The sequence below is a fragment of the Penicillium atrosanguineum genome (assembly GCF_028827265.1).
Source record: "Penicillium atrosanguineum strain IBT 20685 chromosome Unknown utg000003l_segment0_segment0, whole genome shotgun sequence".
Lineage (NCBI taxonomy): Eukaryota > Fungi > Ascomycota > Eurotiomycetes > Eurotiales > Aspergillaceae > Penicillium > Penicillium atrosanguineum.
In genome coordinates, this window is record NW_026623135.1 from 4496801 (window position 1) to 4508401 (window position 11601).

The window sequence follows — 11601 nt, forward strand, 5'->3', positions numbered from 1 at the left end:
ACGTGAAAGGAGCTTAGTCAGCTTCCTCAAACTGCAGGAAATTTTATAAGGCGCTATATTGCATTGTCGATTCTCGCTAGAAAAGGTATCATCTGGGCCCATCAAATTACTCCGAAATGATCCAGCCCGAAGCTGATAGAACAACAACAATAATAATCAAAATCTCCTCCCCGACTGGAACTCCACGATGATGACAGGTTCTCCGGAAAAAATGAAAGGGCAACACCAACTATGCAACCGCTTGGTGCTCTAGAAAGAATGCATGTGACTGAAAGAATCGCCAGTAGCTCATTCTGGAACAATAAAACAAATGCTGGAAAGGGTTCCAAGCCCTCGACGCTGGAAGACAAAAATAGGATATCCGTAGTCGTTAGATCGCAGGCTATATGTGAAAAAGATTCGTGGCTCAGGAGTCGGCATCCGGCATTGGCTGGTCCGCATCACTGCCCGAGATGGTCGGCGGGGGGTCGGAGAAGCGAGTGCGTTGGCGAGGTTCAATGGACAAGTCACTTTCGTCCGTCGAACCGAAGCCAGGCGTACTGGAGGTACTTTCGATGACGACGTCGTCATAGTCTTCTGGAGGTGGAGCGAATGACCAGACCTGAATCATAATTAGCAGTTGGAAACAGAAAGGAACAAATAGGTTTGAACATACTTCCATTACTGTGCGGCCAGACCGGCTCGCCATGATGACAGCCTTTTCTTCTTCAAAGGCGACTCTCCAGACGGCGTCCGCTGGGCTCGAAAGTTCTCGTAGCAGCTGGCCAGTCTGTAGATTCCACACTTTCACGCGACCATCACTGCCACCGCTGACAATCCGAGTGTTATCGAACTGGAGACTAGTGACACTATTGTCATGGGCCGCCAGTCGGTGGATAGGCGCCATCTTCGTCAGAGACCATACACGCACAGAGCCATCGGAGCCTCCCGTTACAAGAGTATCGCCACGCATCTGCAGTTGACCAACCAGTGAGGTATGACCTTGGAGAATGGCATGACACTGCCCAGAGTGTGGATCCCAGATTCGGACGCTAGTATCTAAGCTACCCGTGGCAATGCGTCGGCCGTCAAATGCAATAGCGTAGATCTGACTGAAGTGGCCCGAGAGTGTACGGAGACAGCGGCCTTGAGAGATACTCCATATCCGAGCAGTCGTGTCATAACTGCCTGACACAACCAGATCACCATGGATGGCCAAACACCGGACACTAGCCTGATGCCCAACCAAGACGTTACGACACGTCCCCGTTGACAGGTCCCAGATGCGAAGTGTGGTGTCTCTAGATCCAGAGATGGCAGTATTCCGATCAGACATTTTCAAGCATCGGACGGTTGATGTGTGACCACGAAGCAAGTGAATTCCGGCCCTAAATGATGTCAGGTTGTTGCCTCGGACGAAACCCAATAAAAATGTAGACTTACCCAGTAGCCATATTCCATACCCTCACTTCGCGGTCGCATCCTCCGCTAACCAAGATATCGTCCCAAGGAACCATGGCCCATACACCCATCACGTGTCCTTGGAGCGTTTTCTGGTTATCACCGTTTGTGTCGTAGACATGGATCTTGGCATTATCCAAGGCCACCACGATGTATTTCGAGGTCAGATGCAAACTCGTGACCACCCCCTGATCGGGAGTGATATGGCGCTGAGTGCATCTGCCCCCTTTATTCCAAGCCGACTCAACCATGTATTTCTGCTTGAAGTGTGATCGGTAGGAAACAGGTCGGGCTCGGAGTCTACGAGGGGGGAAGCTGGTGGGCGGGAGCCACTCTCCCGACAAAGTGCGGGGAAGTTCAGGGGCGGTTTCGACCGACTGCTCGTTAGACACGGTCAAACGCCGTTGCAGGTTGGTAGATGAGCTGTTCTCGGATTTCGATTCCCTAGATCTAGCGGTGAACGGTTCGATATCATCCTCCGAGATCCGGCGCATGGAATATGCGTGTTTCTCGCAGAGGTTCTTCCAGGTGATGTCGTCGTTCAGGAGTTCGCGCCAGCGTATTGAGACCTGCGAGGCTCGTGCGAGTGTCTTTGGATCGTCGATGAAAGAGAGAACCTGTTGAGAAGGTCGTCAGCGGTCTGTCCGCATCCCCACATTATTACAGTCGAATCGTATGACTTACTCTTAAACAAAGTTCATTTGGAAAAACTTGGAAAGGATCCTTTCTCAACCGAGGGCCAACATAACTTGAGACGAAACTGAGTTGTTGGCTGTCGCATACATCCAAGATGCCCTCGAGGAGTTTTTGTTTGCGGGCGTTGGACAGGGTGCTGAAGTGGATGCGGAGATTCAGCAAGAAGGTGTTTTCCTCTTCATCCGACGACACCCAGTTCGGTGGTCGCTGGTGCGGTGTCGGACTAGGCGCGGGCGTAGGTGGTGAGGCGGGAGCTGAGGGAAGCAGGTTGGCGGGTATCGGGGTGACATTCTTCTTGCTGGCGCTAAGAGATCGGGCGGGGGTACTGGTAAAACTGGAGATAGAGTCGCGATTTGAGGCTTGAGAGTGCGAATCTAGATGGTCCGACATTGTTTGCGAACTCATCGGCCCGTCCGCTAGGTCACTGAATACTGGGTCGGATTCCATCCTGACCAGGAACCCGTCCCACGTTTATCGGGGTGTATAGACGCGTTTACCGGTGGCGTGAGGGTATGCGAGATCCCGAGGTCACCGAGTGTTGCCGATAGACATAGAGGATCGAGGATAGGAGGGTGCTGTGCAGTGTGCGGTGTGTGGTGTGCGGTGTGCGGTGTGCGGAAGACGTGCGGTATTATCGTAGTATCGGATCGGGGGCTGGCGAAGGATGACCGCGGGAAAGGGAGAGAAAGGACCGAACTTTGTTGGATGATATGCTGAATGAGAGTTGCGATTTGCGACTTGCGACTGTGAACTTTTTTTTTTCTCTTATTGCTTTTACCCCAGTCAAGAAGCCAAAAAAAGATCAATGGAAAGGGAGAAGGACCAGGCGGAGTCGATGTCGTGACTGGGCTGACTCTGACAAAGCCGCCAAGCTCCCCCCGTTCTCCACTCTGGAATCAATCGATGCCTCATTTCGTCTCCACTTCGACTCCCTGCCTTCTCTGCCCGATGGCCACCCGAGAGGCAACAAGGCAGACAGGTGCGACGGTAACTACAACGGCAACGGCAACGGCAATGGCAACGGCAAGAGGCAATCGGGGTCACCGGGTATAGGTTATAGGCAATTCTGCGAGGCAACTTCGCAAGGCAATGTCTCGGTATATCAATGCCGGTTCGAGTCACTCACTCGGCACTGATTTGACCTCCGATAGATACGACGTATATCAGTATATCCTATCAGTATAGGTTGTATAGTTGGCCCGAATCCCTGGATAGGCAGTCGGCACGCGAGCGTCGACCATGGAACGACCCGTCGGGCGACGATGATGCAGACTGACGAGACTGACGACAACTTTCATCACCCATGTGCATGACCACCCTGGGATGATTGAAATATGAGCGAGGATCCGCCTGTGAGTGATCGAGCGGATTGCCCTCATTATATACTGCCCGGTCACGCTACGTCGACGTGATCGTGAGAACCTGACCTGAACATGCAATGATGACCAACTCCGTCTAGGACAAAGTTGAAATTATTGAAATCTAATGATACATTTATTTTTTCTCCTATCCATCCAGTCCAACACGTAATAGCCAACCCCGTCAACGTATAGCTTACAACAAATTCCAAAGGGTATATGCTCCCGATATCCATTCCCTTGCAGTGAAATGATGAAGATTGCAATGGCAGAATTGCCCACTCCGGGCGAGGATAATGAAGGGAGCCAAGAAGAAACAACACATCAAGTTTAAGCTCAGTGGGCATGTCCGATCTGCAAGAATAGAGGCAGAACCATGCCAAGAACAGAGGCGATCAAGTCTCTCATCGACTTGTCAGATCCGCTTTGAGAGTCTCGGGAATCCCCATACCCGTTGAAGGGTAGTGCCCGCGACGAGCCAGGGCCATTCTCTTGCATCGTGTGCATCGCTACGTATCTGCGTAGTTCATTAGCCAGTCTTTCACCACCAAACAGAGATGGCATCACTCACAAGAAAGTACCGCCTGAGAAAAGCAAAAGCATTCCAGTGCGCCATTGAGAATCAGCCTCGGCAGCACTGGAAGATCCCATCATCTGAGCAAAAAGGAAAGTAGCCAGCGCGCCAACAGGGGCCGCCAGACTGAAAACCAACAAATGCGCTCTCGCGGTCCGACTCGACAGGCCCTGCTTGAGTAGAATCGATGTAAGACCGAAAGAGGCTGGTGCCTTGTGCACCATAATAGCCAGGAAAATGATGAAACTCAGCCCGGCGTCTGAACTGGAAGCTCCCAGTGCGATACCATCCGCCGCGGCATGAATCACCAGGCCCGTAGTGGTCGCAAAGCTGTGACCACGTCGAGAGCTGGAGTGTCCTGGGTCCAGAATTCCTCCATCGCGGGTGGGAGAAGAACCCCGCCTAAGGCCCGATCCAAGATTATCAAGGGAGATGTGATATGGCACTCGCTCATTCTTGGTTGGCGAGGCGAACTCTGGGACTTTGTCGATGAGGTACATCAAAATAAACCCGCTGACCAAGGCAATGCCGATCCATGCATGCGGCGAGCTCTCCTCTTCCTCTTCCTCGCTCGACTTGTCACTCGAAGATTCCTCATTTCGGGCATATAGCAATGGTGTTTCGTCCGATCGGGCTACAATAGGTTGTGTAATTTCACCATCGAGGGAAAGAAAAGGAACAGAAATATCAGATGGGGGTATCAAGGCATCGCTGCCATCGTTCAGTACCGGCGTGGCTCCCGCAAGCCCTTGAGGCTGCCAGGCCACGGCCGACGTGCGGGTATTGAGACTTTTCTTGGCGACAGCATTCGCGCTGTACAGGGTTTCGACGCCCTCTGGTATAATGACAATTAAAGATGTGCCCACCAGCACTCCCATGCCAATCGAGGATATTAACCGGAGCTGGGAGGGGGACAGTGTAAAAACGAGCGGAAATGAGCCAACAACAAAGGACCTGCAGAGTACACAACGTTAGCTTTTGATAATCTTGCATCCCACTACAGGGCAGCATCTCACGTAATGGCCATCACAATGCACAAGGCGAGCAGAGTGAAGAGTCCCTCCATGGTAGCCTCTTGTCACAAGAGATTCGCACGTGTGCCGGGCTCTACAGGGTGCCAATCATGGTGCGAACCTAGAGATATTAAGGGAAATTCGGAGCGAAGTCCCCCGGAGGAGTGCAAATGTCAGGGATGAGGGATGAAGGAAGAAGGGTTGGGCTCAGGGAAGGAGGCGAAGATGGCGCAACTCCCGTCGAGGTTCGGGGGACCCACGCGGCCTCAGGTACCGCCCGCTAATTTAGGATCAAAACACCTGGTCATCCACCCATATTGACGCATGCTGGTATATTGTCAAGAATTCACCATTTCGGCCTTAAAAGGGTCTCGGGTAGTTCTGAAAATCGGTTGTCCTACATTCACTAGGTTCAGTGCTCCACAAGACAGGCGATCTGGACTTGCAGAACGAAACTATTACCGGCCTGGCGTTGATACTTGGCATTCTCTGTGAAGCCACATACTCCGTATTGCATTTTTTGAGATTCAACAAAAATGGCTCTAGCTAGCTATGATAAGATTATGTTATATGATAATCCATATCGGCCAATTTCTACTCCTTTCCACGCCCTCCCCACCTCAGACTCAGCCGTGTCCAAATCAAATAAATCCAACATCCTCCCCACATTATGATCCACCAGATAATTTGCAAAAGTAGGCCTAATATAGAATGCCAGCACAGATGGGAATACAACAGCATCTGCCTGAGATACAGAAAGCATACTCTGAAGATGAATTATACTAGCGTTTCTTCTTTGACGAGTATGGGAACTTCCTCTGGTTCCTTATGTGGGCTATGGTCTCAAGCCAGAGCGTATTCACAAAAAGATGGTTCGATGCTTTATGCTACCAGGTAAAATTGCGGACGACTATCTTTCTTGGACAGTAGAATATTTCCAAGGCTCATATCCTGCTGATGTAAAGGTAAAAGTGAATAAAGACTGACAGAAATATAGATTTAGTTGAGAGTGATGATTTTGAACGAGTGTGCATGAATGATAATCGTCCATGTCCAGCTGACACATCAGAAAAACCGTGGAAATAATCTTCAAATTATAGAAATGGTATCGCTTCTTTAAATTGATGATCCCAAAATATCTATGACATACTAGCGAACGTGCTTAGGCAAGCGGAATCCCAGGTACGGCAAATACTTTCCTGGGTGCCAGTAGATGAAAAGGGCAACACAAGGGTAGATCGCCAATGTGTCGAATACATACATGGCCCACTCGTGATTATTGATGTATCCTGTTCTACCCTCAGTGAACTCGACAAGACGATAGATTGAACGAACCTATCCATCGGTTAGTGTTGTTGGTCAAGCGGTGATAGATCAGATAGAAGCTCGCTCACCAGGATCAAGATAGTGGTGATATTCACAGCTCGCAGCAAGGCTGGCCAGTGCTTGTTCTTCAAGACACCATCAATTACATACTCTTTCTCTCCAAAGCTTTCATAGCGGTCATGAATGGTCTTTGAGAATCGCTTAGAGGTAAAGTTGAAACGAACAGCAGCGATGGAGAAGAGACCAAACGCAGCCAGTTGAATAATGACACCTGCTTGGGCAATGTGTTTGCCTCGGTTGAGCTTATCTGCCGCATTGTTATCGTCGGGGCTGACAGACGTGATGATCACTGCTCCACCTAGTTGGAGAAGCAGTGCAATAACGTCGAAGCCGACAAAGATCGGGGTGATGAATCGTGGAGGTACCCAGCAGAGTTTGAAGGTACGTTCCTCGCGGGGAACTATTAAGAATAGAATGCGGCTGAAAATAATATAGCAGCATGCTGCCATAAGGACTGGAGCCAGAATGATGAGAGAGAATTGTAGGGCGTAGATGGACTTGTCGGTCACATTCTGAGTAGAAACGCATCGGGCGATGTAGCCAACTGCCTCCACTAGAGAGGGTATTAGTATCAATGAAAAATATATTGCACGGCTGTTCCAAGGTTTTATACATACTTGCGGAGGCAGTAACCATAACCACCCAAACCCAGGATTTGAATCGAAACCATTGGATGAAAGTCAAAATGAAAGCGATCCCATAAAGAACAGCGGCGACAATGGCCACTGCTAGAGATGGATTGTAACGATAGTAGGAGACATCATCTCCACCTGTATTGGCTCTCATCTCCAGTGTCATCTTCAATGTGCAAGGACACAGATTCGAAGTGTCACCCAGACCAAGAGACCCGTGGACCCCTGTTTAGGTTGGGCCCTGACTATATAGTACAGATGACCGGCGATCGGTCCACGGAGTTACCGTGCTCGGGCGGCGGAGTTATTATTTTACCCCAGCGTTAAAAAGCCAAGCCCTCCTTCAAGAGGAAAGGAGTTCGTTATCGATCACGAAATCCGCCAAGCCTTCAACTTGTCATAGATCCATTCCAAGGTTCATTTTTCTAGGCACCCGTTCAAACGGATGCTCGGGGTGCTTTCAATATGCTAGCCACGGATATCGAGAGGTTATTCTACAGTAAATGAGACTTGAGCTTATTGACCGGCCTATAATCTTCTCTGAAACATACGAATTGGCTACCCCATTAGGAAATGCGGAGCCACGAAACCGAAGTGGGCGGAGTGCAGCCAACCATATGAGACGGTGATCGACTTGCGGACGCTGACACGGATCGGCACTGAGCCTCGAATCCCGACCGTCTACTTGTTACCGACGCCGCGGAGCACGATACTTTTACCCCGTTTGACCTCTTAAAGCAAGCGAATTGAATACGCTGCGTCAAAGCAACAATGCCATTTTACGGTCGTCCCAGCAAGAGCTGCCAGAGTTGTCGCGAGCGGCGGATCAAGGCAAGTAATCTGGGTATCTCCCCCGATATCTCCCCTAACCTTTGGTAGTGTGACCGCATCGAACCGGTTTGCTCGCAGTGCAAGAGAGCGGGGAAACCATGCGGTGGCTATCGAGATGTTCCGTCCCTTATGTTCCGTGACGAGAATGATAAAACAGCCCGACGCTCTGCAACCGCGAAATCTAAATCGGAGGCTCGGCGCAGATTTTTGGACTCCGAGAGATCTTCCTCTAGCCCGGAACACTCTGAATCTTCTGAAACAAATCTTGTAGTGCTGGAAAAGAAACCGAAGCCCAAAGCGGTGTTCATACCCACAATCCCAGTTGCCGTCTCGTCCACCGTCGACGAGCAAGGGTTGAACTTCTTCTTCCATCGATTTGTAACAGCAATTTCGATGCTAGAAACTGCCCCACCTGAATTAAAGATTTCCCCTTGGTTAGAGGCAATGTTACTGCATCCACCCGTCCGAGATGCAGCCATCTCGGTCGGTCTGGCCGCCAAGTCCAATGTTACGCGAGACCGAGCCATACGTCTCGTGGCGAAGGAGAAGTATGCGGTGGCCATTGGCAGCGTCCGTGTGGCGGTGGATAACCCCCAGCAAGCCAATCCGGATGAAACATTCAAGCTGATTGTCATGCTAAGTTTGTACGAGGTACGTCCGAGCTGCAATTGCCGTTTCCCCACTCTAGGTTCGAGCTAACTGATTCCTGTTAAGATGGTCAGTTGCACTACTAAGCAACCTGACTCGTGGACGGTCCATGTTGATGGTGCTGCAGCACTCCTAAAACAGCTCGCATTCAATCAGACCTTAAAGGTCTTCCGGCCTCGGCCGCAACTACAATATTACTATGTCTCCGTGGTGAAATACTTCATCGCCGAAGGTAAAAGCACTCCTGACCTACTTGAATGGAGCCCTGATATCATGTCGAAATTTGGACCCGAGATGCAACCCGCTATCCGTCTGATCGACATCATGATCCGTTTTATGAGAGTGCACTATTCCATGCGATCAAACCCGAACATTGACCCAAGAACTGCAATAAGTTTAACTCTGTCTTTCGAGTCGGAGTTAGATCAGTGGGCGAACATCCTTCCACAAAAGTGGGCCTTTGGGATCAATGAGTCTAGTGATACCCAAAGTACATTTAACGGAAAGTATATGGTTTATGATGATACATGGGCACCCAGAGATCTCAATCATTACTTCTGGGCAAGATTGATGGTCAACGAGATGATCTTATTGCACATATCAAGGCTCGCAGTGATAACCCCCGAAGACCTTGGACAGCGCCAGCTAGCATTTGACACCATAGCTCGGATGGGGACTTATATTTGCGCTGGCGCTGCGAGCCAAATGGGTGCCCACGGCTGTGGTGTATCAGGTGGAGGCACCATAGGTATGCCTCCACTGAATGGTGTGTTTATGTTAATGTTTCCGTTAGCCATTGCGGGAGGGGCAGGGGGATCTCCGGATGAAGTACACGAATGGGTAATTCAAAGGCTGCAAAAGATCGGAAGTACAATGGGCATCCAGCGTGCCCTGGAGATTATACCTCGATTGAAGCTATCTCGAGAAAAAAAGCAGCAGCAAATAATTTTTCAATGAACAATAAGAGGAACAACTACATCTTCAATTTTAGCACGATCATCACATCGGTATCAGATCTGGCATCTTCATAGAGTGGAGAGTGCCGCTAAGCCAGATTAAGTAATACTGAGCTCCGACGCGGTCAGACGCGACTTCCTTAATCTTCCTTCTCGCAATCACTCCAGACCTGCCCACACATATCCAGAATGGCTAGCGAAGACGGCTGTAAGGCGATCTCACCATCCGAATTGAAGTGATCATTACTAACTTCCTACTTTCTAGGGTCGTGCGACGCCAACGATGCGCTCCACATAACAGTCGTGCAGCCAGGCAATGCGAAACCTAAGACGCTGTCAACGTTCCACCCTCAATTTACCTATCCAATCTTTGGCGACGATGAACAAATCTTCGGCTACAAAGGGTTGATCATCCGGTTACGCTTTGCCGCCCATGATCTCCGTCCCCATGTGCACATTTCTTACGACGATCGATTCAAGGCGGTTGGTGATACTGCTCCGATGGATCTTCTAGGGGCCTTGAAGGATTTTGTTCCCGAAGGTAAATTATTTTCCGTGTGTAGAGCGCGGAATACGAGCTGATATTTGGGCTCTATAGAGGCATTCGCCAACCTTCCCGATTATGAGAAGGCAGTCCAGGACGACCCAAGCGCAATAGACTTTACACCACCGGGCAAGCTAGTCTTTAATTACGAAGTCGAGGAGAGGAGATACGAGATCTGGGCTGGATCACTTGCGGATCCGAAAGTGCGTCTCTTGCTGGACCGTATGCAGGTCCTTGTTTCGCTTTTCATCGAAGCCGGAACTCCTCTGGCGACGGATGATCCTGAGTGGTCTCTTGAGCGCTGGACGGTCTTCTTTATGTAATCTTCGGCCCTTGTTATTCCTGGTCTACTTGGTTGCTAATAATCTACAGATACGAGAAGGTTGAACCTCCGACGCCGACCGCATCGTCCTATTCAATTGTCGGATACGCCACAGCCTATCGGTACTGGATGTACCTGAGAGACCGCAATGAGACTCCCGCCGTTAAAGACGATGTGTTCCCTCTTCCCGAAGTCAAGGTTTCTGAGCTTCCGTCTCGCCTTCGCATTGCACAATTCCTTATTCTTCCCTCACATCACCGCTCGGGCCACGGTACTCACCTCTATACAACAATCCATGCTTCATGCATCGCCGACCCGACCATCGTGGAGTTGACAGTTGAAGATCCCAATGAGAGCTTCGATGCTCTTCGAGACACAGCCGATTACTGTCTCTTGCGCCCCGAGTTCCTCAAACACAATGTGGGCCTCAACCCCGATCCTCTTGGGGCTTATTCTCAGAAGAAGCGCCCTCGCTCCGTTCCCACGGGCGCTTTGATTCCTACTAAGCTTCTTATGGACATTCGCACCTCCTTCAAGATCGAGGCCACACAGTTCGCCCATGTCTTGGAGATGTATCTCCTGGGCACCATTCCCAAGAGCCACCGCATCGCGGGAGGTACAAACCTCGCAAGGCTTTTGATCAAGAAGTATAAAGCAGAGCACGAGAATGATCGCCGATACTACTGGTGGCGCATGCTCACTAAACAGCGCCTGTATAAGAAGCACAAGGAGTTGCTGAACGAGCTAGAACTAATGGATCGGGTCGAAAAGCTGGACGACACTGTGCAGAACGTGGAGGAAGGCTATGAGATCACCCTGGAGGCGCTCGAGGGTCGCTTGCCTGAGCCAGAGGACGAGGCTCCTTTGACTTTGAGTCGTCGCGACAAGCGCAAGCTTACTGTCGAGGATGATGAGGACGAAGAAGAAGAGGAAGAGGCCTCATCATCCAAGCGGCCGAAGGTCTAAGGCTATCACACGCTCCATTAATGCGCGTGTTTCTGTTCTACTATGTAATCTAACACAACCGCTCTGGTGAAAAGGAAATGGTACGGTTTTACGGCCAATGGAATAGCAAGTGATGCTACGAATTAAGGCTTCATGCCCGCAACTAAATCCCGTCACATAAATCTGCAAAACATAACATCTGCCCTAGCAGTAATGTATTGAAAGCATTTGAGAGTATGTCCGTCGAGAGTATACC

The 11601-nt window shown here is 50.2% G+C and overlaps 4 protein-coding genes across 4 annotated transcripts; 1 reads left to right on the forward strand and 3 right to left on the reverse strand.

Moving 5' to 3' along the window:
- Positions 1-406: 406 nt before the first annotated feature.
- Positions 407-2583, reverse strand: N7443_005132 (F-box/WD repeat-containing protein; the record flags this gene model as incomplete). Its single annotated transcript, XM_056885188.1, has 4 exons — positions 407-601; positions 656-1367; positions 1423-2057; positions 2125-2583. The coding sequence occupies 4 exons, from the start codon at positions 2581-2583 to the stop codon at positions 407-409; spliced, it is 2001 nt and encodes a 666-aa protein (XP_056743466.1).
- A 1247-nt stretch (positions 2584-3830) lies between these two features.
- On the reverse strand, positions 3831-5134 carry N7443_005133 (Mn(2+) transporter ATX2; the record flags this gene model as incomplete). Its single annotated transcript, XM_056885189.1, has 3 exons — positions 3831-4011; positions 4066-5022; positions 5085-5134. The coding sequence occupies 3 exons, from the start codon at positions 5132-5134 to the stop codon at positions 3831-3833; spliced, it is 1188 nt and encodes a 395-aa protein (XP_056743467.1).
- A 1096-nt stretch (positions 5135-6230) lies between these two features.
- On the reverse strand, positions 6231-7265 carry N7443_005134 (RTA1 domain-containing protein; the record flags this gene model as incomplete). The annotated part of the gene is made up of 3 exons (XM_056885190.1): positions 6231-6416; positions 6476-7020; positions 7085-7265. 3 exons carry the CDS (start codon positions 7263-7265, stop codon positions 6231-6233), a joined length of 912 nt encoding a protein of 303 aa, XP_056743468.1.
- Positions 7266-8059: 794 nt separating this feature from the next.
- hat1 (histone acetyltransferase catalytic subunit HAT1) lies at positions 8060-11366 on the forward strand (the record flags this gene model as incomplete). Its single annotated transcript, XM_056885191.1, has 5 exons — positions 8060-8581; positions 8645-8810; positions 9800-10075; positions 10133-10397; positions 10451-11366. The coding sequence occupies 5 exons, from the start codon at positions 8060-8062 to the stop codon at positions 11364-11366; spliced, it is 2145 nt and encodes a 714-aa protein (XP_056743469.1).
- Positions 11367-11601: the final 235 nt, after the last annotated feature.